The sequence below is a fragment of the Homalodisca vitripennis genome, chromosome 1, assembly GCF_021130785.1.
Source record: "Homalodisca vitripennis isolate AUS2020 chromosome 1, UT_GWSS_2.1, whole genome shotgun sequence".
NCBI lineage: Eukaryota > Metazoa > Arthropoda > Insecta > Hemiptera > Cicadellidae > Homalodisca > Homalodisca vitripennis.
In genome coordinates, this window is record NC_060207.1 from 129,920,483 (window position 1) to 129,944,744 (window position 24,262).

A 24,262-nucleotide genomic window follows, 5' to 3' on the forward strand; every position below is an offset into this window, starting at 1 on the left:
GCCCAATTTTTTGAAGCCAAAACGTATTGGCTTACCTCTGATGAATTGTTTAGAGTAGTGCTTTACCATAATAAGGAATCATACTCTCGTCAACTGAAAGATTTTCATCCTGCCCCCCGTGTTGGGCAAAAAGCGGTGTTCAAGATTTCTATGTATGGTCGTAGCTTGTAGAGCCTATCAGAATCAATCTTACTGTTGTCATTCAAGTGGAGAAGCGTAAGATTTGTTTCAAAGCGGTTGCAACGCATACTTTCAGACAACAAAGTGGGCACATCATTGTTCCCTTGACCAGTACATTCTTTTATTGGGGTATTTTTGCGTACCCCGACATAAGCAGTCCCACCAAAGAACACAAGCAGTTCATCACGTGTCAAATTCAAATTTACATTCTTTTTGTGAAGCATACAAATTACTTTGCTCACAGATCAAGTCTAACAGTTCGTTATTAAAAAATAATGAAAAAAAATTCAAATGGCGTTTGGCTCTCCATAGCCTCATCAGAGCAAGGCAAATGCTCACAATTAGTTTCCATTCCAAAATTAGGTTTAGAAGTTTTCCACTGATTTATTTTTTCCTCCTTTACTTTTGCAGCTAATTGTTTTTTTTGATAAATGTTTCTCCCTATCATTTTTGTTCCGTTTAGTTTTCTTTCTAGTCGGTTCATTGTCACTTCCCTCACTATCTGAGTTTAAAGCAATGCATACTTAGTTTTTTATGGGGGCGTTTTTTTGATCCCTTTACTTAACTCACTAGATGTAACTAAATTTATGCTAAGTTTACTTGGTTGTGGATCCTGAGCTGTTGCCTCACGTTCAGTCTCAATCCCTGCAGTAGATATATCATTCCTTTGAACATTACTCATGCAAGAACTATTTACTGTTAAGATAGACTCATCAGGGTGAACAAGCAGTTTTGAAACTTCACATTCACTCAGAAGTAAATTGCGCCCAAGATTGTTAATATTTCCTACATGTTCGTCATCCGAGTTATCCACTGTCCACATCGGTTTCTCCAAACTCGTTTGGGGGGAACAACGTAGATTAGTCTTTCGACTCCATCATCATCATCATCTTCTAACTCCGCCAAAATATTCTCCACAGTTAGGCTGAAAACAAATTTAAATTAGGTCTACACGTAATGTATTTACGTACATGTTTGTAGAACTTAGCCTATATTTATTTATAACTTAATTTTCATAGGGAATGTTAATTTTAATTTTACAAAACATTATAAGAACAAAAACAATAAATAAGTACACTAAAAAATGTACTACAGCTGTAAAATAAAAAAGTAGCTATGTGGTATAAAGGTCTGAAATGGTCCTCACGATTGCCCAGTTGCATAGTGTCCCAAAAATGGGACGCTGCTGAATGAATCGGCCAAAGAAAGTAAGAATACTGCAGTATTAACATTTATGATGCAACATTCATTTCATTGTATTACTAGTATGTAGGAAATATAGTTAAAGTTACAAACTATATCTAATAAAATATAAATAAAATAAACTTACCCTTGGTGTGTTACAACAAAATTGTTGCGAGACATTTCAACATGTAGCAAATTGAGGTTATGTTGAACTCAACTAATAATGTGCTCTCTGCCTCAGCTGTGGGTATCTAGAGGAAGCAGTGGGGCCAAACTCCAATTGCTTTTAGACTAAAATATCCCTTAAAAAAATTATTTATCAAGCGTCTTATTTTTAGGACGCTATGCACTAATGGGTTAAGAAAATATGTGCATACATGAGTTTAAAAAAAGTAATTTTCTCAAAAATCATGGTCTTCCATCGCTAGTGTTCCGCATCCACTCTAAAGAAATCCAAACATAAAGAAAATGGAGCCAACCAGTTTCGAGTATACTCCGTGCAAGCATCCACAGATTTACTCATTAAAGTGGATTTATAATAACGTTTAAATAATACTTCCCATTCATTAATTAGGTGGTTTATTCGTCACTGGTACAATCTTAAGTAAAAACTACATATTAACTCTATTTTTAAAATATGCATTACGATACTCATTAATCACAAATGTTTGTTCCTCTTTGACAAACTTCATCTGAAATTGTCAACAGCTGTTAAGTGTCAGTTAACTTTGGATTGGATTTCGTACATATTTTACTATTTTCTAGAACTCTTAAATGTTCCAGGAAACTGTTCCGATGTTTCTCTTTACTAAAATCTTACTCGGACCTTAAAGGATATATCATAAAAATAATTATTGAATTAATTCTGTGGTTCTCAAGATTAGCGCTTAGCAATACATTTAACGATTCATTTTTATTTGCAAGAATTGCTTTTATCCTACGGCTACACGTAGCATGTTTTTAATCAAAACCCTTATACTACTTATTCAAATCATTTATAATGTAATATAATTGAGTCATATGAAATTTTTAAACGTAAGTATATAAACATCAGGTACATTTTTTTTACGTAATCGCGGTTAAGAGTATCAGAGTACAACCTGACTCCCGTATCATAAATTGCAATTTTATGAGCTTTTCCGGTTTAAATTATTCATATTTACAACGACAGACCATGAGTCTTAGTTGTCCCGATAAAAATATAAATACCCAAGACTCTGAAACCTAATTCAGCGAAAAAGCCTTTATCCACGCATTTACGTGCGCGCGCGCGTGTGTGTGTGTGTGTGATGGAAATATTACACTCATTTTCGGAGGACCATTACGGTCTAGTGGGTAATCCTACTAACTTTCTATCTACTTCCCGTATACAGGGGAATTCCTTATCAAGTTCATACAAATTTCCTTAATAGCATATTATTATTTTTTTCCTTGTGAAGTCTTGTTGTTTTAGTCTGAGAAAGAAAGAATCGTCGGGGCTTGTTAGTGTTTATTTCTCTGTTTTGCTTTAACTCTATTAAAATGCCATATCGCGTTTTCGAGGAAGCCCACCAGTTTAAAGTACCGTATGTAAACATTTACAGCTTTGTTTATTAAGTTTGTTTTATAACAGTGTTTAAATAGTATCTACAATGCTTTATATGTTTTAATGTCGTCACTGGTTGTACTGTGGAATTGAACTTAGACACATTCAATATATTTGCTAACTGCATCACACTACTGGTCAAGCACAGTGCAATATTTATTTTATAATATTTACATTTAAACCGACGTTTCAGCCTATTTATTGAACTTGAGTTGAAGTGTTGATAGCTGTTTAGTGTTAGTTAATTGTCGATGGTGACACAACAGTTCTCATATTTTATCACAATTCAGGTAAATTAAATTATCTTTCTAGTCATATCTACTTTCCTCGGGTGTCAACGATTATTTTACAAACATAATTACTCGGATTCGTCCATCCGCTCTCGAGATTAGCGTTAAAAAAACATATTTTCAATTAATTTTTAGTTAAAATATTGATTGCCTGTATGTGATTTAGGGGTTTGCAATTTGTTTATTCGTTATAATTCTATGTATTTCCCTTACATACGCTTATGACACAAGATATTCACACTACATATTGTTAAAACAACGGTATTCAATTAGTGTTTTTCCGGTGAATAATTATTGTTACTGCAATATTGTCGTTACAGTATTGCCAGTAAACACTGCACATCGTTAAGAAAAAGTATTTAAAAATTAGCAACAATTTATATGTTTTATGATAGATTTACTATAAAAAAAATAACATTTTTCTATAAGACATCATCTCATTAGGATATCCAGCCTGTTTATCTATTTATACGATGTAAATGTAATCCTCACAAGGGCAGACTCGAAACTAAAAGGGAAAGGTGTTGAAATTCAAAGCAGGATTTAAGCAGCATTAGCTTTCTTTCTTCGCAAGGAATATTGAATAGCTCTTTGTGAACAGTTTGAAACGAGTTTGGAACACCTTCTAAGGCCAGGTGTTGGTAAAAGAATAAACCTTCGTTGTAAAGTTAACCCTTTAATACCTCTTTATCTATACCTCTGGAGATAAAACTGAATGTATTTCTGTTACTGATAAATAACTGCGATATTAAATATCCACTACCAACTAAACTGTAGATTAAATATAGTCGAATAAATAACGATTCAAATTAACAAGGCCATTAAAATACTTATCTTAAAACTTACACATATATACACAAGACATAATACTTACTTTATGTGTGTTATCTTCATGAAAATTATTGACATCCAATAAAAAAATACCCATCATGCTTTTTCTAAATGTCTTAATACAAAACCTTTACGGCATTACAGTAATTTGTAATAAGGCCTAACCTAGGTGCATAAATAAATATTTCAATGCATACTTTTATTTTCTGTTAAATGATTTTTTTAAACTATTGTATATAATAAATTCTATAAGAGTTTTTATAAAGGTTTTTGTAAGGCTGAATATTAACAGATTCATTTCCTTTTTAGTTTTATTTTTCCTAATTATGGCTTTGTACTGTGCGTGTGGTGTCTGATTATATTTGCAGTTTTGTATCTAGTTAAAGGCATTTTTGAAATTTCTATTACTTACCTAAACAGTATTATTTGGTTAGGTATAATACGATAGAGCACATGGCCAGGTTGGTACGTCCCTCTCAATCGGTTGAATTGAATTTATATAATTTGTATTATTTAAAGTCTGATTAAAAATAAAATTGTATGTGTTATGAAGGGAAAATCAATAGCGTGACGTACAATATGTAATGTACGCATTCGCGTTTTACATTGAAAATACAGTTGCCACACAGATTGGATCAAAATAATAAATATATATTTATTAATATTGCTTTGTAAGGTTATAGCCTACAATTACTTGTCTTGTAGGATTAAAGCCAATTATAAAACAATGGTTATTTGTTTTTCAACTGGTAATGTCTTTACACGCAAACACAAAAGCTTTTATAACAGAAAACCTTTCCTGTAAGTAAGACGTTATTGCATCGTTTAAACTGTAGCGATTAAACGTCCCACGTCCCCTCCTTTAACACGTCGCGTCGCGATGTAGGCGCGTCGTCTCTGTGACGCATGCCGCAGTGAGAGACGTCTTCCTCTTATTAAATTGGTTTATTCCTTGATAAATATTCAGGGTAATCCGTCAACATAATTAAATAGACGTCTCCATCGTCTTATATTATTACCAAAACAAACATTTTTTCTATCCCAGAACTGTTTCATATTCATTTAAAGAGAAACGGTGGCGTTTAACAGTGACACCAAACATGATATGAAAGTATTTTTACAATTAGAGCGGAAATACAGCGACAACCATCTGTCCGTATTACGCCCCAAGCCTCTAAACGACAAAAACCTCATTTGTATTCAGTTTGTGACGGTACTTTTTGTTCTGATAATTGGTTTTCTCGGCCATTATTCTAATTATTTTGTTCTCTTATCATTAGGTCAGAGTAATTTCTTGTTAGACTTCCAATTAAAATGAAATTAGGATATCAAATGGAAGGTTTAATTCTGAATATCCAACTTTATTTCATTATTACGTGCTTCATATATCATAATATAATTTTCCCATGAAAAAAATCTTATAACATTCATTATTAATGTCAAATTATAAAATAAATACTAAAGGAGTATATAAAACAGTGATAAAACTTCGTATTATAACGTATTCCAGACTCAAGGGTAATTTAGTATCTAGAACATATTGAGAGCTACTAAAGACTAAACGTTTCTAAGTATTAGATATTTAAGATATTAGAAGTTCCCTAAGGTTGGAAGTTCCTAAAATCAGGGAGTTTATAGAAGCCAAGATATCTTATACAGTTCTAAGATAAATCTGATGGCTCCAGACACAAAAATACAGTACAAGCTCAAATATTGTATTCTGGAGGAACAGCCATAACTCTTCGTTTTAGTGCAGCCAGAGCTAGACATTACCTATTCTAAAAGGTGGGTATTAGTAACTGCGCGTATCGATGTAGACCCAGTCAGTTGTTGGAACTGCAGACTTATAGTAAGGGCAAAGCATCTTTGAACATCCGGAGTTATATTCTACCAGAGGTTTTGTGCTTTACACATACTACTGATCACAGACATTCAAGGACCATGTGGTTTAGTACCTGAAAGTCGCAAAACATATTTTATGAACCAAGATGAAAAGATTGTTTCATCTCTTTGTTTACTCTCTCTCCCTATATTTCTACTTAGTTTAGAATGTTTTTTGTGTGTGTAAATGTCATAAGAATCTGCCTATTGATTTCATCTTCATGATGGAATATCGAGTAGATGTTTTGAATTTTTATCAAACCTAAATTCCAAAACCACAATAATCCATAAAATACATATAAATTCTTATGCACACTAATGCGAGCTTACGGACACAACTTTAAAACATCCAGACTTAACTTGTTGCGTACTTGTACAATGAATTCGTTATTCAGTCTTAATCAACGAAAAGTGTTAAGTGGGTAGCCATTACTTTTATATAACCTTTAAGGTTTCAGGGTGGAAATCGTTAAAAGTTATATTAGTGTCTAATCTAACCATCATAAGTGCCTAATTAAACTATTTATATACATAAAGTCTACATTTTTACAAAGAAACATGGTTGTGAAAGTTTTTATAGGGTAACGTTTCTCAATTGTAAACTTTCTGAAAGTTACTCTAAAAGTTTTAACAATATTATTACATGGTAAGATTGAGGATAATCTCCCATCAATTCTGTGTAAATCAAACATCTAAACTAATAATTCATTTTCAATTTTAAATATTTTTACGAGAGCTTCATGTGAAGTTTTAATTTCTTCTGATTGACCTGAAAGGGATATTTTATCTATATACCGCTTATATTAGTCATAGTTACAATGATAAAAGTAATAACAGATGTATCGAGACTTTTTTGGTTGAACATTTTTAAGATCGAAAGTAAATCATATTATTTTAAAAATTTTTTTTAAATATTGTATTAAGTTAAGGGTTTGTAATAGTTAGTTTGGTTTTAACTCCACTAAACATCCTTTCAACTAATAAAATTTATTTATATTTATGAAATATTGGTAATATATTCCCTCAACTAAATAAAGGAAAATTCTGTGATACTCTCAGTAATTGTATCACATTTTTAAGTTGTTCTATGTCTCACGAGAGCGTCTAACCTTATGGCCCCTTTAATTTTTGGAAAGGCCATATTAAAAATAAATATTTGCTAACATAAAATTTGCCAAAGTTATTTTCTTCTTTCACGTTATTAACATGAAAATAACAAAATACTTTTCAATTTTATTCATAAACATAAACACGTATAAGATGTATATGAACTTTTTATTTGAACTTTACTATTTTAAAATTCAATTAAAATATTCAATAATAATGCACTCTGACTCCAATGCATTTCTTATAGAGAGCGTAACATCATCGGAAGCAGTCAAAGGAGGGGTGGCAAAGCTGCCTTGTGACGTCAACACAGATCTGCCCGGGGATCGGGCTCATCTTATCATCTGGTACAAGGACTTAACAGACTCTCCCATTTACAGGTCAGTTTCTATAAAGCATACTTTGCAATTTCTAAAATACAGTTTTTTAGAATCTGTGTCTTTTATTTCGATATTATTTAGTACAAAAGTTAAAAAAAAACTTTTCTTGAACAAACATTATTGCCAAATCTTAAAACCATCACCCATTTCAAATAACTTATGGACTAAGAAGCAAAAATTGTGTTCGAGTGCTTATATCATTATCATATCCTGTATGGCTTACATAAACTTTTTTATCAAGAACTGGTTCTTAAGTATTATTTATCCACCTATATATATATATATATATATATATATATATATATATATATATATATATAATTATATATGTATATATATATATATAAAGTACATGTAAATCTCAAAAGAAATATACCATCAAATTTATGTTGTCATAACAATATTTCCTATTACGTCCTCATAGTGAGTCGGATGAACAATAACAATACTTTAAACAGTACTCATAAAGTTTTAACACTGCATTTATTATAATAGGCAGTTGCAATTAAATTGTATTGTATATATTTCTTATTTACATGGGACATATGTGACCTTTATAAGCTTTTATTAGGTTAAAATACCAACACTATCTGTATCACGAGTTTATTTACATCTATAAACAATAAAATTATGGAAAATATATAACCATATTTGGGAAACGATTGCTTTGTCAATTAAGTTAAATTATATGCTTACTTTCAGTTATACATTATTTGTATAATATATTACTATGTCTTTATTCATTGTTGACAGCTACGACGCCCGGGGCCGTAATTCTGAGGTAGCTCTTCATTGGGCAAACGCAACCCTCAGGGGTAGAGCTTCCTTCCGGTTCTCAGACAGACCGGCCAAGCTGACCATCGAGGGGGTCAAGGACGGTGACAGCGGGGTGTACCGCTGCAGAGTTGACTTCAAGCGCTCGCCCACCCGCCATTACCAAGTTAACCTTACAGTCATAAGTAAGTTCTTCCACATTTCATCTTTCAACGTATCTATTAATCTGTGATAGTGATATCAGGTCAGTGTAACTCTTGCGTTTAAGTAGCATTCTAGAATTGTATTAAAGAAATACAACAGCCTATATATATATATATATATATATATATATATATATATATATATATATATATATTTACAGCATAGTTACAAAACCATCACTTACTCAAACTCAACACAAATTCTCCAACTTCCTAAAATCACAGAAAAGGTAAAATCTTTCAAACGTATTATCGTGACATAAGTAGAAAAACGAGAATATTACCATGCGTATCAAACGTACGTACGGGCTGTTTAAATTGTCTTGCAAGCCCAGTTCAACTGTTTTTTTTTTTCATTCAAGATTCCTTAGAAAAATAGCATTTCTCACACGCGTGTCTTATTCTCTTAACATACAATTACAAAATATTTCATTATGGTCATTTCTCCATAGGGTTAAAATGGAGTTAGAAGCCTAATAGAAATACTATAGTTTTTTAACTTGCCGATGTACTATAAAAATTTATTTTAACACAAGCTTGTCTCACGACATAATAGAAAAATTTGTAGTTTTCATGAATATCAGCCACACATAGGGGTTGAAAAAGCGTTGTTACACAAGAAGAACTATAAGTTACTTGTTAAAATTAAAGAGATGCATCGTCACGGTGAAATTTCATTGCTCCATGCTCTTAAAAGTAAATGAAAAAGAGTTGCATACAGATCAACTATCAATATAGGCTGAAATATGGTTTTAACCACTGGAAGAACTATATTTATTTGGAAAATTGATTCCTAGAAAAATTTAATTTCACACAAACGCACACGTCAGGAGACAAAGTAATGATTTCTTATTAATTTCAATGACACATATGAGCTAAAATAGGTTTGTATCAAAGAAATATATATTTTGTTATAAACTTCCTATTGCCTTGTAAAGATAATTTAAACGGACATATTTATTATGTACTAAAAACACCACCATGGGAAATGTTTTAAACCGCACGTAGATTGTATTTCAGGAAGTAATCAATTTTAGAACAAATAATACTTTTCTGGCTATATATGTATACTTTTCCTTCATCAGTTTAACAGTGCAAAGGCGGTTAAAAAATACATTTAACTGACATTTAACATTTAACTAAATTACAATGACCGAAAGACCTCTATTTTCGACCAAAGTAGGCAAATAATCTATATATTATATTGTTTTATTCCTAACAAAAATATAAACGATACTACGGCCCAGGATGCTTTCTAAGATAGATTAGTTAATTACAAAATAGTTGGAATCTAGATCAGCTTGGAAAATTATGGTTACTCTTTTGACAATATACACGCTATAAGTGTAAACATATTGAAAATAATAAAAACATGTTTGCTCATAAAAAATTATTAACTATGACAAGGTCATTCAATTAATACAACACAACTTTAGAGACTAGGGTGGGGTTTTACGCTAACGTAAAGACCAGTGGGGCGTAGCCAGGAGGAATTTTAAAAAATAATGATAGGCCTATACTCTTCTCAGAAACCTTAAAATTGTCCATGAATAATTTCAGTACAATTGTTTGTGTAATTTATGCGTAAAAACAAAATCAACAAACACAGACACTTTCACATTTATAATATTATTAGGATTTTTAAACATATGGGATAATTGTCATGAACAAATGTTTTATGGCTAAGATTATAATATAAATATTTTGCTACTGAAAATATACTATATTAAATTTTCATATATTATGAAATGTAATGATAAAAAAACAAATAGTGGATTTATGATAAAAATGTGACAGTACGTAAATGTTTGCAGTAATTGTTTACTAAGAGTTAGTGATTATAGTAATAGTGTACTATAAATCGGTATCGAATTACATATTAACGTATATTTTATATATTCCAGTTCCTCCTCAGAGACTCACGGTGCTGGACGATCAGGGAGAGCTAGTCCAACACTACATACTTGGACCGTACAACGAAGGGGCGTCCGTGGATATAACCTGTTACTCCAGCGGAGGTACTTGATATATTTAGGAAACAAATCTTGTAAATTCTGGCAAGTAATAATAGAGTTACAGAGAATATCTGCAAGAGGACGGCATTTGTATGCACGTGGTGTCGAGTGCTTTGTTTGGTAACTAAGCTCTGTAACCTTGCAAACATGTAAATGAACTTGCTCGTAAACAATTGCTCTTGTAAGATTTCAACTCTGACTGAATAACATTGTTTTCAGGTTTATAGTTTTGTCTTTGACATGGACAGTGCTGCAGTTGTTCATTAACATAAAGCTTGCAACTAATAAAATTTTTTAATAATATATTATAATTTTAGTAAATTTATAAGTCAAGAATTTATTAAAAACTACGGGTACATTTAAAAATAATATATTTGTAACCCATATTTATACAGATTATCTAAACTTTACTAGATAACCACGGTTCTATATTGCCTAAATTATTGTTATAATTTATAGTTGATTTTTAAATTTTAAATAATAAGAGTAATATTATAGGTAAGTAATTTGTTATGTAAATTTTTAATAGCTATCAAAACAATGATGTATTAGTAAAGTTATATGAGCTTTAGAAAATAAATGGATTATTAATTCATTTAATAAACATTAGTCCACATACAGACATAATGAAGTTTAAATGAATCTAGAAAATATTTCTTGGACCACCGTTATTATAATTCACTTAACATAATTCAGGTTTGTGTTACATATTTCAGAAATGTATAGCTACTTTTAACATTGATGTGGAAACTTATGTATATTTAAAGCGGTATAATTACACGTATGGTATGGTGACGTCTAACGCGAGTAAAAATTTAATCGATTTCAGGACGGCCGTTACCAAGAGTGACGTGGTGGCAGGAGAACGCACTGTTGGACGACTCGTATGAGGCTGTCTCCGAGAGAAGGGTGAGAAACGTGCTACACTTAGAGAGGTTAGACCGGAGACATCTGCACACCGTGTACACGTGCCAGGCCTCCAACAACAACTACGTAGCACCGATCACGTCCGCCGTCACGTTAGACCTTAACTGTGAGTATTTTATAATACTGCTCCTGGAAATTAGCGTAAGAACATTTACATTTTCTGAGCTAATCAACCTCAAATAAAAATACGGGTAACCAGTACAGCCATGGACCGAAAAATTGAAGAACTTTATAGCAACTTCTTTTATTGCAGCTATCTAAAATATTGAATCAGCCAGGTCACTAGATGTCAGTGTTCAATTATTAAGAGGGATTATGGAATGCGTGAATATGATACCTAGCTCATAGGTGGAAATTACGTTAATTTATTAGGTTTACGTAAAGTAATGTATAAAAATGATAATTTGATAATCTTGCAACGGATCTTTTTTTTAGTTCTCCTTCAAAATCTTCCATAATTTTTATTAAAAAAATTAGTGTTGCCAAGAAAATGGCCTAGGTGTACACTTCTAAGATAAAGAGAAAAACAAACAAAGAATTAAAAAGGAAAAAGTGGATGGTGATAATATATATTAGCCTAAACGAGAGAAAGGAAAGGAAAAAGCAGGAAATGTGGAGTAGAAAGAGAATGATGAAGGGTGAGACGAAGGAGAAAAATGTAAAAAAGAAGAAAGGGTAAGGAATGATAATTGAAGGTAGAGAGTTATGGTAAGGGGCAATGGAGAGGAGATTGTGGAAAACTTTAAATAGTTTATTGAATTGCGATTGTTGTAAACGGTATGAATAGTAACGTATATAGACGCATTTCACTTTAGACCTGGAATCTGATTAAATATTAATATTTTCAATGTGAGAAACAAGTCCATTAGTATAAAGTTACAACATGGAAGTACACGACACCACTGTAACGCACGGCGTAAACCATGGATACTGCAAGTACACTATAGGATTGGCTGCTCGTTCACTCAATCACATACGTGTTCTAGTGTTGATATTTAAGCACGATATACTGTTATATGTTCCGTTTTATAAGTGAAATGTTTGGTCTAAAAACATTATGTGGTGGAACTTACATGCCACAATCGCAAAGGAGCCATATACTATTTACATTTTAACAACGTCGTATCGTGTCGACTATACTGTAACTAAACAACGTAAGGATACATCTGTTGGAATTTAAGCAATCGATAGTCCTGCGATCACATTCTCTGTTGCAGCAGTTGCATACTCGCTAAAAATATTTTATTTTAGTTAATTCGATGGGTCTGAAGAGAGTGTATATGTTTTTCTTTACAACTTGTTTGCCATTTATTTACCAAATTGAGGTCATAAAACCTTTTATTACACACGCTGATTGTAAGTATGACACTGGTTATACCTATTTTGGAAGTCGTAAAAAATGTGTAATGTTATTTTCATGAATTTGTTTGTTTTGTTAAATTTTTTATTCGACATCACTGCAGAAAACTATGTTTTGTAATCCATATGCAATCAATACAATCAGACCAATTAACAAGGGATTGGGTGTCCACGTTTAACTCTAAAACCCTCATTAGTTTGGACTTCCAGATAATGACCATTTCTAAGCGTTATTAAACCTATATAGTACGAATAAGGAAACACACGTTGTATACATTCTGTCCAGTTATTTCTCTAGTATCAAAATATATTCTAAACTGCTACTGTATTATCTAAACCAAAGTATATTCTATTAAAACATACCTTAAGTGTATGTATTTTTCATGATATAACATTAGTGAGTCGTTGAATTTCTAATTAGAAATTATTGATCATGAGAAATAGTTGAAAGTTGGTAAATCTTATTGAAGTTTAAAAAAAAATAGAATTGAAAACTAATTTCGAGTATGGTTTGCTCAATATAATCCATATATAAGAACTAAAGCAATGTTCATTGTTTTATAATGTTGCCCACTTCCTATTACGAAAACAAAAACAATTTTCACTATAGCTTGTTAATTTACTTATGAATGTGCACTTTAGTTATCGTTGTACACCATCTGTTTTAATTCCACTTACTTGTTGGTCAAATTCTGTGTCATGGTTAAAATTATAATTTATATTTGCTAAAAAGTCATCTTACACGCATCATTTGATTTCTATTGGGATTTTAAAACGTGTACTTATTCGAATAAAAAGATAGTTTATATAAATAGACATAATTTTTAAGCACTATTTCAGAAACCAGAGAACATTTCAAAGTAATCAAAATGAAACTATTATATATGCAAACATATTTGCACCATGTATAATGTTCCATGTTTGGGATATAACATATTAACCCGTAACTTTCAAAAACTGTAATAACATTGAAGAAACGTAACGAACTCCATCAGATGTTTTCACTTTTACTTAAAGTCAACTGTGTATTGATGAGATCTTGGTGCTGTAGAAGTAACTTCAAGGTTAACGCTGAAACGTATTTCACTGTGTAAAGCTGATTAAAGTAGATGTAGTCGCTCCACTGCCGGAATATCTCAGTCCCGTCACGTACTTTTTGACGCGGCGTTCGCTTTATACATTAATTTAAATTGCTTCGGTATACATACCAAGTGGATATTAGTGTCAGGATGCTCATCCGTTGTTAGTGACGTGTCTGTAACATTTCACTGAAGTAATCCTATCAGAAGTATTACTTACAAGAAACTGATTACCAGTTTATTGTTGAACAAACAAGAATAATACAACAATGTAACTACTAAGTCATTAACCTTTATATGCGAATAAATTAATAAGTAATTAAAATATAACTAGTTTTTTAAACCTTTTAGGTGACATGTATTTTCTTATCGCGTTTACACAACACACACAACATTACAATACTTGAGATAGTTAAGGTTAATAACATATTTAGATCCTCTGTGTTTAAAAATAGGGTTTCCTTAAAAACTAAATTGTTAGATGGTGTGTTTATTTTAGTAGACATATACGTTGAACGTGTAATAGGATTTGGGATATTTGCCTTTAATATACGTTAAAAAGTGCAAAGCTAACTTCCAAAGATTTAAATTTTCCCTTTATCTCAGGTGTAAATAACTAAAAATTTTCGGCAATGTACTGGAACTTCAAAAATATGTTTCATAACACCAGAGCGATACACCACAGTTTGAAAACTAGACTGGGTAAATGAACCCAAGCGATGCCACTGCACAGAAGTCAAGAGCAGGAACCAGCGGAAGTAGAACATTTACAATAAAATCACTGTTCTCACTTCCTGCAGTATAGCGGTGCTTCATCTGAAACAGTTACATCAGGAAGGCGATGATTGGAATGGGGAGGGGTAAAGGCAGCTGCCTCCACCCTTATTTATTGGTCGTAAACGTCTATTTCATGGTGTGTACCAATTTTATTGGTTAATGTATGTTTAGTTATTAAAATCTTTTAGATTTCCTACTTAATTTTCGTTCTAATAGTGATAGCCAAATTGGCCTACCCGCAACCAAACATTGACTTAGTGGTTAGTCATCAAATGATGTATGAAGGCTCAATTAATATAATTTACCATTTGGAAAACTCTCCTCATGTTTGAAACCATTTACGTTCGCTTCGTTCTATTTTATGTATTATTTTCACCGCAGCAGGAATGGGCAATTTTAGAGTTTTACATTATTTATGTCTTCTTATTTTCCTCAGGTTTTTCACTTCTCAAATTTATTGGTTTTTTTTCGCCTGTGTACTGCCTACTACAAGGACATGTTGTACTGTAAACACAGTTTTTGAGTCCTTTGCACCACTACTCGTTTTATTGTTTACGGGATTTATGTCAAAGATTTATTGGTAGACGCTAAAAACATTAGCAGTTTAACAAGTGTATTCATTATGTTTCAAGATAAAATACAAAACAGATGGTAAACGGAAGGAGATAGACCATCGCTTGCATATGACTTTTTGCTTTTTTACCTTAGAAACAGTTTTTTTTTTTTTTAATTTGGTATGTGTTGTTTTCAGCCTTTCATTAACACATGACACTATATCTCTTAGAATACATGACTCTGATACAATAGTATAAGTGCATTATTATCAGTAATTATACACTTAGAATTTGTGTACATAAATTAAAAATCATTTACATTCATATAATAGCAAAGAAATATTATAAACCTATATCCGCATTTTCCATTTTGTTTTTATCTTAATTAACATTCTCATTTTAACCAGAATATATTATTGTGCAGTACGACCTGTGAGTGTGCACCTGGAAGGAGAGAACATGGCAATGTCAGCCAATCAGAGCTACGACCTATCTTGCCGAGCCGTGGGGTCACGGCCACCACCTGTCATATCCTGGTGGAAGGGCAGCGTAGCCCTTAGGAATACCCGGGAAAAGGTGAGAAACACCATTTAATTTACTGCGACAGCAAACACAAACACAAATACTTTAATTTCAGAGCTAAAAGTTATACTCAAACTTTAGGTTATTTGTACTTATTCTTAAATTCCCGATTTCAGGTATGTTAAAAGCTCATACAAAACTAAATTTTCCATGGATAGTCATACAAAAAACAAAACTAGGTCTTAGCCTGGTGATTAACGACATTAGATAGCTTTCAGACTAATGATTGGTCCTGATAAAATGTTTGCAAAGGCAGGAACACACAACTGTCATCCAAGGACCAAGCCTGTCAGAACAATTAACAGATTTTTAAATTAAAAAATTAAAATACACCTATACTAAACAAATCTGTCAAAATTTACAGATTGAATTAAATAATTGAAAAAGACATCTTATTATATTAGATACCAATCGTAAGAATTTACGTAAGTTATATTCCAGCAGACCCAGATAATACCTTCATTTAACCGAATAAGGAATAGTAATATAAAACACAAATTTAGTTTAAATTTAATTTTTGTGGTGTAAAATACTTTAATAAATGTAAGCTTCACACAGATAAAGTAATGCAAACAAAAATGACACTTGTTTCACGTTCAGTGGGTTCTGAATGTCTCACCCTGTATAATTTCCTCTTCACTTAGGTATAATACTCTACGTGAGATATCAGTTGTCCGTTGAGTACTTTATTCTTCTGCAGATAGGTGATGTGCATAGCCTCTCACCTCTGCAGATAGGTGATAGGTAGATGTCTATAGCCTCTCGCCTCTGCAGATAGGTGATAGGTAGATGTCTATAGCCTCTCGCCTCTGCAGATAGGTGATGTGCATAGCCTCTCACCTCTGCAGATAGGTGATAGGTAGATGTCTATAGCCTCTCGCCCAATAGAGCTGAGTACTAGTAACTAGATATATTTTTACGTTGAAGTGGTAAAATAAGTATATATTTAATTGATTTTTAACTTGTTTCATGTGGAAGTGTAATTTCAGAAATAGTAGATGATTGAATACACGAACTTAGATTAAAAAACCCCTATTTCATTCTTTTCCAGTGGAAGTTAAGAAAAACATCCATATTACTCTTTATACTATGCAAAAGACAAATAAAATAAAACAAATTAAATAAACTAATTCATTAATTAAAAAATACTATAAAAACATGAGCAATAATACATTATAAACATAAATAACTCTAAAATATAAATATCAAAATACGAATATAAAGTTACTAGTAGTCTATTAGTTATTGCGTGTTCAATACTACTGGAAATTATATTTTCAATTTTATGATATTAAAATACAAAATTAACACGATAAGTTATATTTTTAAAACTGCTACACCATAACAGTGTTAACAGTGAGTAGAAATATACTGTGAGTTTGAATAATCCATTGTGATCGTAGACGAAGAGGGTATACCCCTACTCAAGCACATACTGTATAAGATGTTTGCAATGCTCAGGCAATACAATAGAGCCCGTTGTTCTCCAACCTAAGTGATTGAGTGTCGCTGTGGATGTCGTGACGTGACCTATCTATGTCTATTGTTATAGTGCAGTGCTGCAGCAATCCTTAAAGATCATTGTTTGGATTTATTTTTCTCTGTGAATTCGTGAACAGGTCGAAATTCTATTAAAATATACTAAACCTAATGTAACAATTATTTTATACTTATTTCTATATTTTACATTCTGGAGTGTCATTTAATTAATTGGGCGATGTGAAAGTGAATATTGAATACTGTACTATTTACGTTTTGTAAAAGCACATTTATGTAGCATTCAACTACAAAAGATTCTACGGAATAGTTTTGTAAAAAAATTGATTTCATACAGTAATGAAAAATAGAATAATAATAACTTGTTTTACAAAGGAAAATTAATAAGGCACATATAAATATACATATTTACTATTGTCTAGCAATATATAAAAAGTCAAATACACGTTAAACGTTGGTGATCGAATTTGAGTTTTAATATGTAGCAAATCTATTGAACTACATGTATTGAATTCTGAACACAAACTATACAATTGAGTATATTGGTTTGGTACTTGTTATTTTTCGGTGTATTGTTGCTTAAGTGAAAAGAAAACTGTGTGTTTTAATTGGCTCATATATTCAAAACAGAAAAGCTCATAATCCATTAGTGATACATTAGTTTTTACCTATTAAAGGCACAACAAATAACTTTTATAAAATGAAAAAAGAAGTAGTAAATTTTAAGGTTATTAACTACCTACATGTTATAAACTTATTCCACAGACTACCGCTGATGGCAACGTAACTGTCAGCACTTTGAAATTTGTACCCACCATGGAGGATTCCGGCAAGTTCCTCAGTTGCCGTGCCGAGACACCCCTCATCCCAGAGAGTGCTCTGGAGGATGGCTGGAAGCTCATAGTCTACCGTAAGTATCAGATGGAAAGTGGTAAGAACGTAACTGTCAGCTCTCTGAAATTTGTACCCACCATGGAGGATTCAGGCAAGTTCCTCAGTTGTCGTGCCAAAACACCCCTCATCCCCGAGAGTGCTCTGAAGGATGGCTGGAAGCTCATAGTCTACCGTAAGTATTAGGTGGAGTGTTGTAGGAACGTAACTGTCAGCTCTCTAAAATTTGTACCCACTATGGAGGATTCGGGTAAGTCCCTAAGTTGTCGTGTCGAGACTCAATGAAACACCAATAGTGCTCTGGAGGATGGCTGGAAGCTCAAAGTCTACCGTAAGTATTAGGTGGAGTGTTGTAGGAACGTAACTGTCAGCTTTCTGAATTTCGTATCCACTATGGAGGATTCCGGCAAGTCCCTAGGTTGTCATGTCAAGACTCAATTAATCACCGATAGTGCTCTGGAGGATGACTGAAAGCTCGTAGTCTACCGTAAGTATTATATGGAAAGTGGTAAGAACGTAACTGTCAGCTCTCTGAAATTTGTACCCACTATGAAGGATTCTAGTACGTCCTTAAGTTGTCGTGTCGAGACTTAATTAATCACCGAGAGTGCTCTGGAGGATATTTGGAAGCTCATGGTCAACCGTATGTATCAGATAGAGAGTGAGCTTTGATCACACTGAAATTTGTGCCTACTATGGAAGATTCCTGGAAGTTCCCCTTTTTTCGTGCTGAGACCTCTTCATTGTGGACTGTGCTCTGGAGGATGACAGCAAAATAGTATACATGGTCCACTTTATTTCAATTGAATAATTACTGTAAGTTTAGAGTTGCAACAACGAAACTGTTAGCACTGTTTTCACATAGAATTTACAGTTTTAAATTTATTGTAACATTTTCTTGCATGTTTTCTACACGCAAGGATACAGCAAATTAATTAACTTCTGTCTGATAAACAATTAAAACAAAATATTAACTGCCTTCTGTTTTAAGGGCACTATCTTCGAAATATGCTAACGCTCTTAAAAACTTATATCAGTGTTTACTATGTAAAACAGGAATTGCATGTTATAACACTGATATCAGGTTCTGAGCTATGTTCCTATATTTCACAAATTTATATATCAGAATTAGTAATATTCAGAAATTCAAGAAAGCACTGTTGTATAAACTGTTATAAACTACCTCAAAATGAGATTTAAGCTCAGTCGACAACATTTTTCTTTTTAAGTAATCCCAGTGAACATTACATATTTAAAACTTATTTAAAGTACTACGAAAATGACACTGCTAGACAACCTAAATATTTCAACACTAGTATGAGACGAACAAATACAACTAACTAACTTAACCACATGTGTTAAATAACCTTTACAATCGGTTTATTCTGTGTTTTTTCCGTATTTGTGATCTGTAAGACCACAATAAATAAAGTCACATTTTTACAATAAATAATTGAGATTTCCAGTAAAAATATATTTCAATACTAATGCAGAGATAACCCCAAATTAAAAACTGTCTATATCACCTCGTTTGACAGTTATGGTCCACACTGTGACAGAAATCGGTGTTATCTCATACTGGGTGGGTGAGGCTTCGCTGAAATCTTAGCCAATAATTGTGTCCAATTGGTTTGAAACATTCATTATTGATTACAAAAATAAAAATTCTATCGACAGTAATTTTCAGACATTTTCAATGAAATCAACGTTTTTGCACACTGTTTACAGTTATCATCTGCCTAGATTCAGTTGTAGATGTTTTAATTTGGTAATAGGTATTTTCAAGCTGTCCGATGGATGGATATAAACGTAAAATCGTATTGCTATTTAAATATGATGGTGCAATACTCAATGTATGTTTCAGATGTACCTGTTGTTACTTTGGAGGTGAGCAGTAACGTAAATGTAAGCGCCATCAGAGAGGGGATGGACGTCTTTCTGGAGTGTAATGTCAAGTCTAACCCCTGGATATATCGCGTCAGCTGGCGTCACAACGTAAGTTGGATCACTTGCTAACGGCTTAGTTGCAAACTTTATGATGATATAAGCCGGCGTGGATTAGCAAGTCGATGTAAATTATCTGTTGCTTTGATGATCTACGGATAATAGTCTTGATATTAATAATGGCTTATGCCAGTTATATATCTGGATTGTTATATCAAACAATGGCATTATGCTATTTATTGTAGGCCTTTAACTAGAGTTTCCTTTTACGTATATAATTATATTTTCAAACCTTCTACTGCGTGATTACGTAACGTATATCCAGTAAAAAGTAAACGTTAAAGCCAAATAGTAAAAAAGAATTTATTGTGCACCTGTACACGTGAACAGTATGTAGACTATTATCTATTCGTTATGAAATACACTGAAAAAAGTTAATGTGGCTGCCTAAGAAACATTGTTTTTTAAATATAAAATTGAACTAAAAAAGTGCTCTCTTCAAATTATTGTGTATATTACATTATTAAGTAATTATTGAAATATATCAATAATAGTTATTTATAGTATGTGATATTAAAAATGTTAATAACTGTCTACGTAAATAATGTTTTTTATAAATTTACCATCTATGTTTAAGTTTAAAGGCACGATATAAGTCTTAAATAAGGTGGTGATAATTCTAGAGGTATAATTATTATTTTAAAGTTTGAAACTGACGTGGGGGATTATTATGAAAACTAATTAAATTAAATTTAATATATTGTAAATATTATATACTTAATTAAAGTGCTTTATATTAATAGTAAATGTTAGCTTATTGTGTTACAAATGTTTTTGTATAAATCTTGTATCTTCTGTGGAAGTAAACATTTACTCCAATGACTTAAAGCTATCCACTGTCATGTTTCCAGTTCAGGAAAGCCTTACTCAATAAAAAAGGTACCTTGTGTTCCGTTTCTATATATCTCACAAGGGTCCAAGGCTATTGAGTTGTTCAGAGATTGGAGTCAATTCTTTTCTATAAAACATCCACCTGGTGTCTCCATCGGGCTCTACAATATAGAGCTCCCCTGCTATACTCGGTGTACGGCCTTACAGGTTTCTTTTGTAAATTGTTATCTACTTAGAGGTGCAAATAGCACATAATAAATATTTTAAAAATAATTATAAAATTATACGCTATGAGTCAATTTTCGTAATCGGATGTACTATTTTGTCAATGAATCTAAAATATTTTGCAAGCAATATCGAAAATTAATTTCAAAATTACGATATACTACTAACAATATGAATAAGATTTTACCATGTAATGACAATTATAATTATTATTTTAAGTATAAAATAAGATTAAAAATTTATGTATATTATTATTGCAAAATACTATAAATAAATACACGTGTGAACGTCTTAGATAATGTAGAAATCTAATTTTGATCTCCGTTAATATTATGGTGTCATATTATTCGTACTGATACGAGCAATTATTAATACCATGGTCATTATAGCAGTATCCAATGTCAGGAAGAAGAGATGTCGTTCATTCAGAAGAAAAGTGACACAACTCAAAAAAAAGTAAATTTTACAGGAGAGCGATTTGAAAATTGTGCTTTTTGTAATTAGTTTTTCGTTTAACAGAACTGCAACCTTTAATCCAAAAGTCATTTTATTAATTATATCAGTTAAATATAGGGCATTTAAATTAGCTTAATATAAACCATGAAGTTTGTGTTTATTATTTTTTAAATTATTTATTAATTTAATTTGAGTTGTGTAAATTTTCCTGTAAAACCGCTTTTCATTAAAAGGTTAACTTTGAAGATGGTAATGACACAAAAAATAAGTCAACGGGTTTTTAATGACAGTTAACTTTAATTGAAAAAAAAAAAATCAGTTAGTTACTTAGAACTAAACCTCCAAACATCATTGGACCTATTTTTAGATGTTTAGAAAAATAGTGTTTTCAAATATTAATAACAAAATACATTCATTTACTACCACTAGTTTACTACCAATAGTTTGGTCTTATATAAAGTAACTAATGCAGCACTTTTTTAATATTTAAAGAAGTATTTTCTAATGGAAATAAAAATCATTAACACAAACATAACATTGTTGCTAAACACAAACGTTACTGCAAAAATTTAAAGTGAGTTATAAAATGGTGCATAGCAACTTGGAATAACATGTTTTTCAAGTAAGTATTGTAAGTCTTTTTCCTTGTTAACTGAAATTCCCAGTCTTTGCTCGTATAATTTTTTTAAAGCAACATCTGAACAATGCACAGGAAAAAACCTGTTGTTTCTTCTTTGAACTTCTGGTTTTCTTCTTAGTGTGACTCTTCTTGTTGTCTCCGAATAAAATCCTCGTTTTCTTCAATATCAATCTGCTGGATGAAAATTTCTTGAAAGTCAACTGTGTCATCATAAGTTGTCTTGTACTTGATTTTAAAGGGAGAATCTTTCTCAACTTTAATTATTTTGATGTCATTCATTGCAACAGTACATCCTGAAATGAAAAAGATAACTGTAAAATGTTTAATTATTATTATCTTTTTAGATAGAATAGGATAAAAAGTTGGATTTAAAAGTTTTAGTATGTTAACAAAGTGTAGGAAATTAAAAATAATCCGTTCGAAGTAGTTAAATATGCGTTTAGAAAAAATATTTAAAACGTAAGAAAATGCAATTCTTCCATCTTGATTGCATATCTATGTGCCATAATTAAAACTACTCTTTAACATACATTTTTCAGATTAAATATGAAAAGGAAAGATGGTTTTAAAAAACGTAAAAGAAGATAGTAAGTTAAAAAGATTCTTAAAAATTGTGTAAAAAAGTATTAAAGTTAAATTATTGGTTTCACATGGTAAAGGCTGAGTAGGGTTAAACTATGTTTGAATCCGGTTGAGATTGTTTTTGCAGTGAATAATAGATGAAATCCCTTTATTGGTCTGCTCATCACTAGAATTATTTTATAACTCTCGTTTCATAAAAGTGTCTAAATTATATTATAACAGTAAGCAGCTTACCTGACACATTAACTGTAGAGTTACATCCAATGTTTGCCCATAGGTCTTTAAAATCCAAGAAATCTTCATGACTTAGTTCATTGACTTTATACGGATTCCCAGTTTTTTTTGCAGTTTTGATCAATGAAATGTATTGAGCCGGGTGGTAAATTGGTCCAGACTTCAGACATTTCTTAATCTGCTTCTCAATCATTGCATGTACATTGTCCCCCTCGTTTTGACTATGCCCTTTTATTAGGAAATTGTGAGTTATAGACTTAATTGGCAGTTTGTCCACTGCATATAAGTACATAGAAAACAAATACTTGTTTTTCTGTTGGCCGCTGCAATTATCAGAGTAAAATATAATTTCAATATCGTTTTCGCATTTTTAACTTTTTCACTGAGGTATTTGTAAATGCATGTTCCAATTTCGCACGAGCTCTGGCTCCTTCGCCTTCATGCCAAGTATAGCAGAATACGGCATCATTTTTCAGCTCACAGACAGTCAGGTTTAGCATATTTAATTTAGATTTATAATACATTAGGGACACTTCCCCCCTTTGGTACACTGTAATACAGCTTGAAGGTCATAACAGGCAACAATGGTGTTGACACTCACTGAGTCTTTGTCAGAATTTTTTTTCAATCGAGATAGATCTTTTTCCATAATATGCTTTTCATATTCCTCTTGCAAACTGGTCTTTCTCTCACCTTCAGCTGTCTCATATGCATGGCACAGCTCACAAAGGTCTTTTTTTGGAACAAAAAAAGAAATATTATACTCTTTGGTGAATATATCGTAATACTTTTTATAATTTCCATGAGGTTTTTGCAAGCTTTTACAATGTTCAACATAATCACGATGTAAATCACTAATTGTTTTACCACCTTCTATGAATTCTCTGGTTGTGTTTGCCCGTAGATAGTGGCTCTCAATTTTAGGAATAGATTCTATATGACGCCTGATGCCTTCATTTATTAACTTGTCTTGATCAGTTTGATGCTTATCATGTTTACCCCTCAGATCACCAGCAACAAAGCCACTTGAGGCGTCTTTCTTATCAATAACGGTTCTAATTGGTCTGTCATTGATCCCTAGGGTGTTTCTGAAAAAATCTTTGCATACACGAACTCGCTTATCAGCAACATCAAAATAAAAGGCTTGGTTTGGTTTTCTCTTATTTCCCTCTCTCTTGTACTGGTAAGTTGGT

At 31.9% G+C, this 24,262-nt stretch overlaps 1 protein-coding gene across 3 annotated transcripts in view; it reads left to right on the forward strand.

The window, feature by feature from the left end:
• The window catches only part of LOC124371277 (nephrin-like), a 136,515-nt gene that overhangs the window by 73,683 nt on the left and 38,570 nt on the right, over positions 1-24,262 (forward strand). For all 3 annotated transcript variants that reach the window (XM_046829628.1, XM_046829620.1, XM_046829622.1), the window contains exons 3-9: positions 7,307-7,439; positions 8,193-8,398; positions 10,321-10,434; positions 11,261-11,464; positions 15,552-15,703; positions 17,972-18,116; positions 19,962-20,092. In XM_046829628.1, coding sequence (XP_046685584.1) covers positions 7,307-7,439; positions 8,193-8,398; positions 10,321-10,434; positions 11,261-11,464; positions 15,552-15,703; positions 17,972-18,116; positions 19,962-20,092 — 1,085 coding nt within the window. The remainder of the gene's footprint in view (positions 1-7,306; positions 7,440-8,192; positions 8,399-10,320; positions 10,435-11,260; positions 11,465-15,551; positions 15,704-17,971; positions 18,117-19,961; positions 20,093-24,262) is intronic.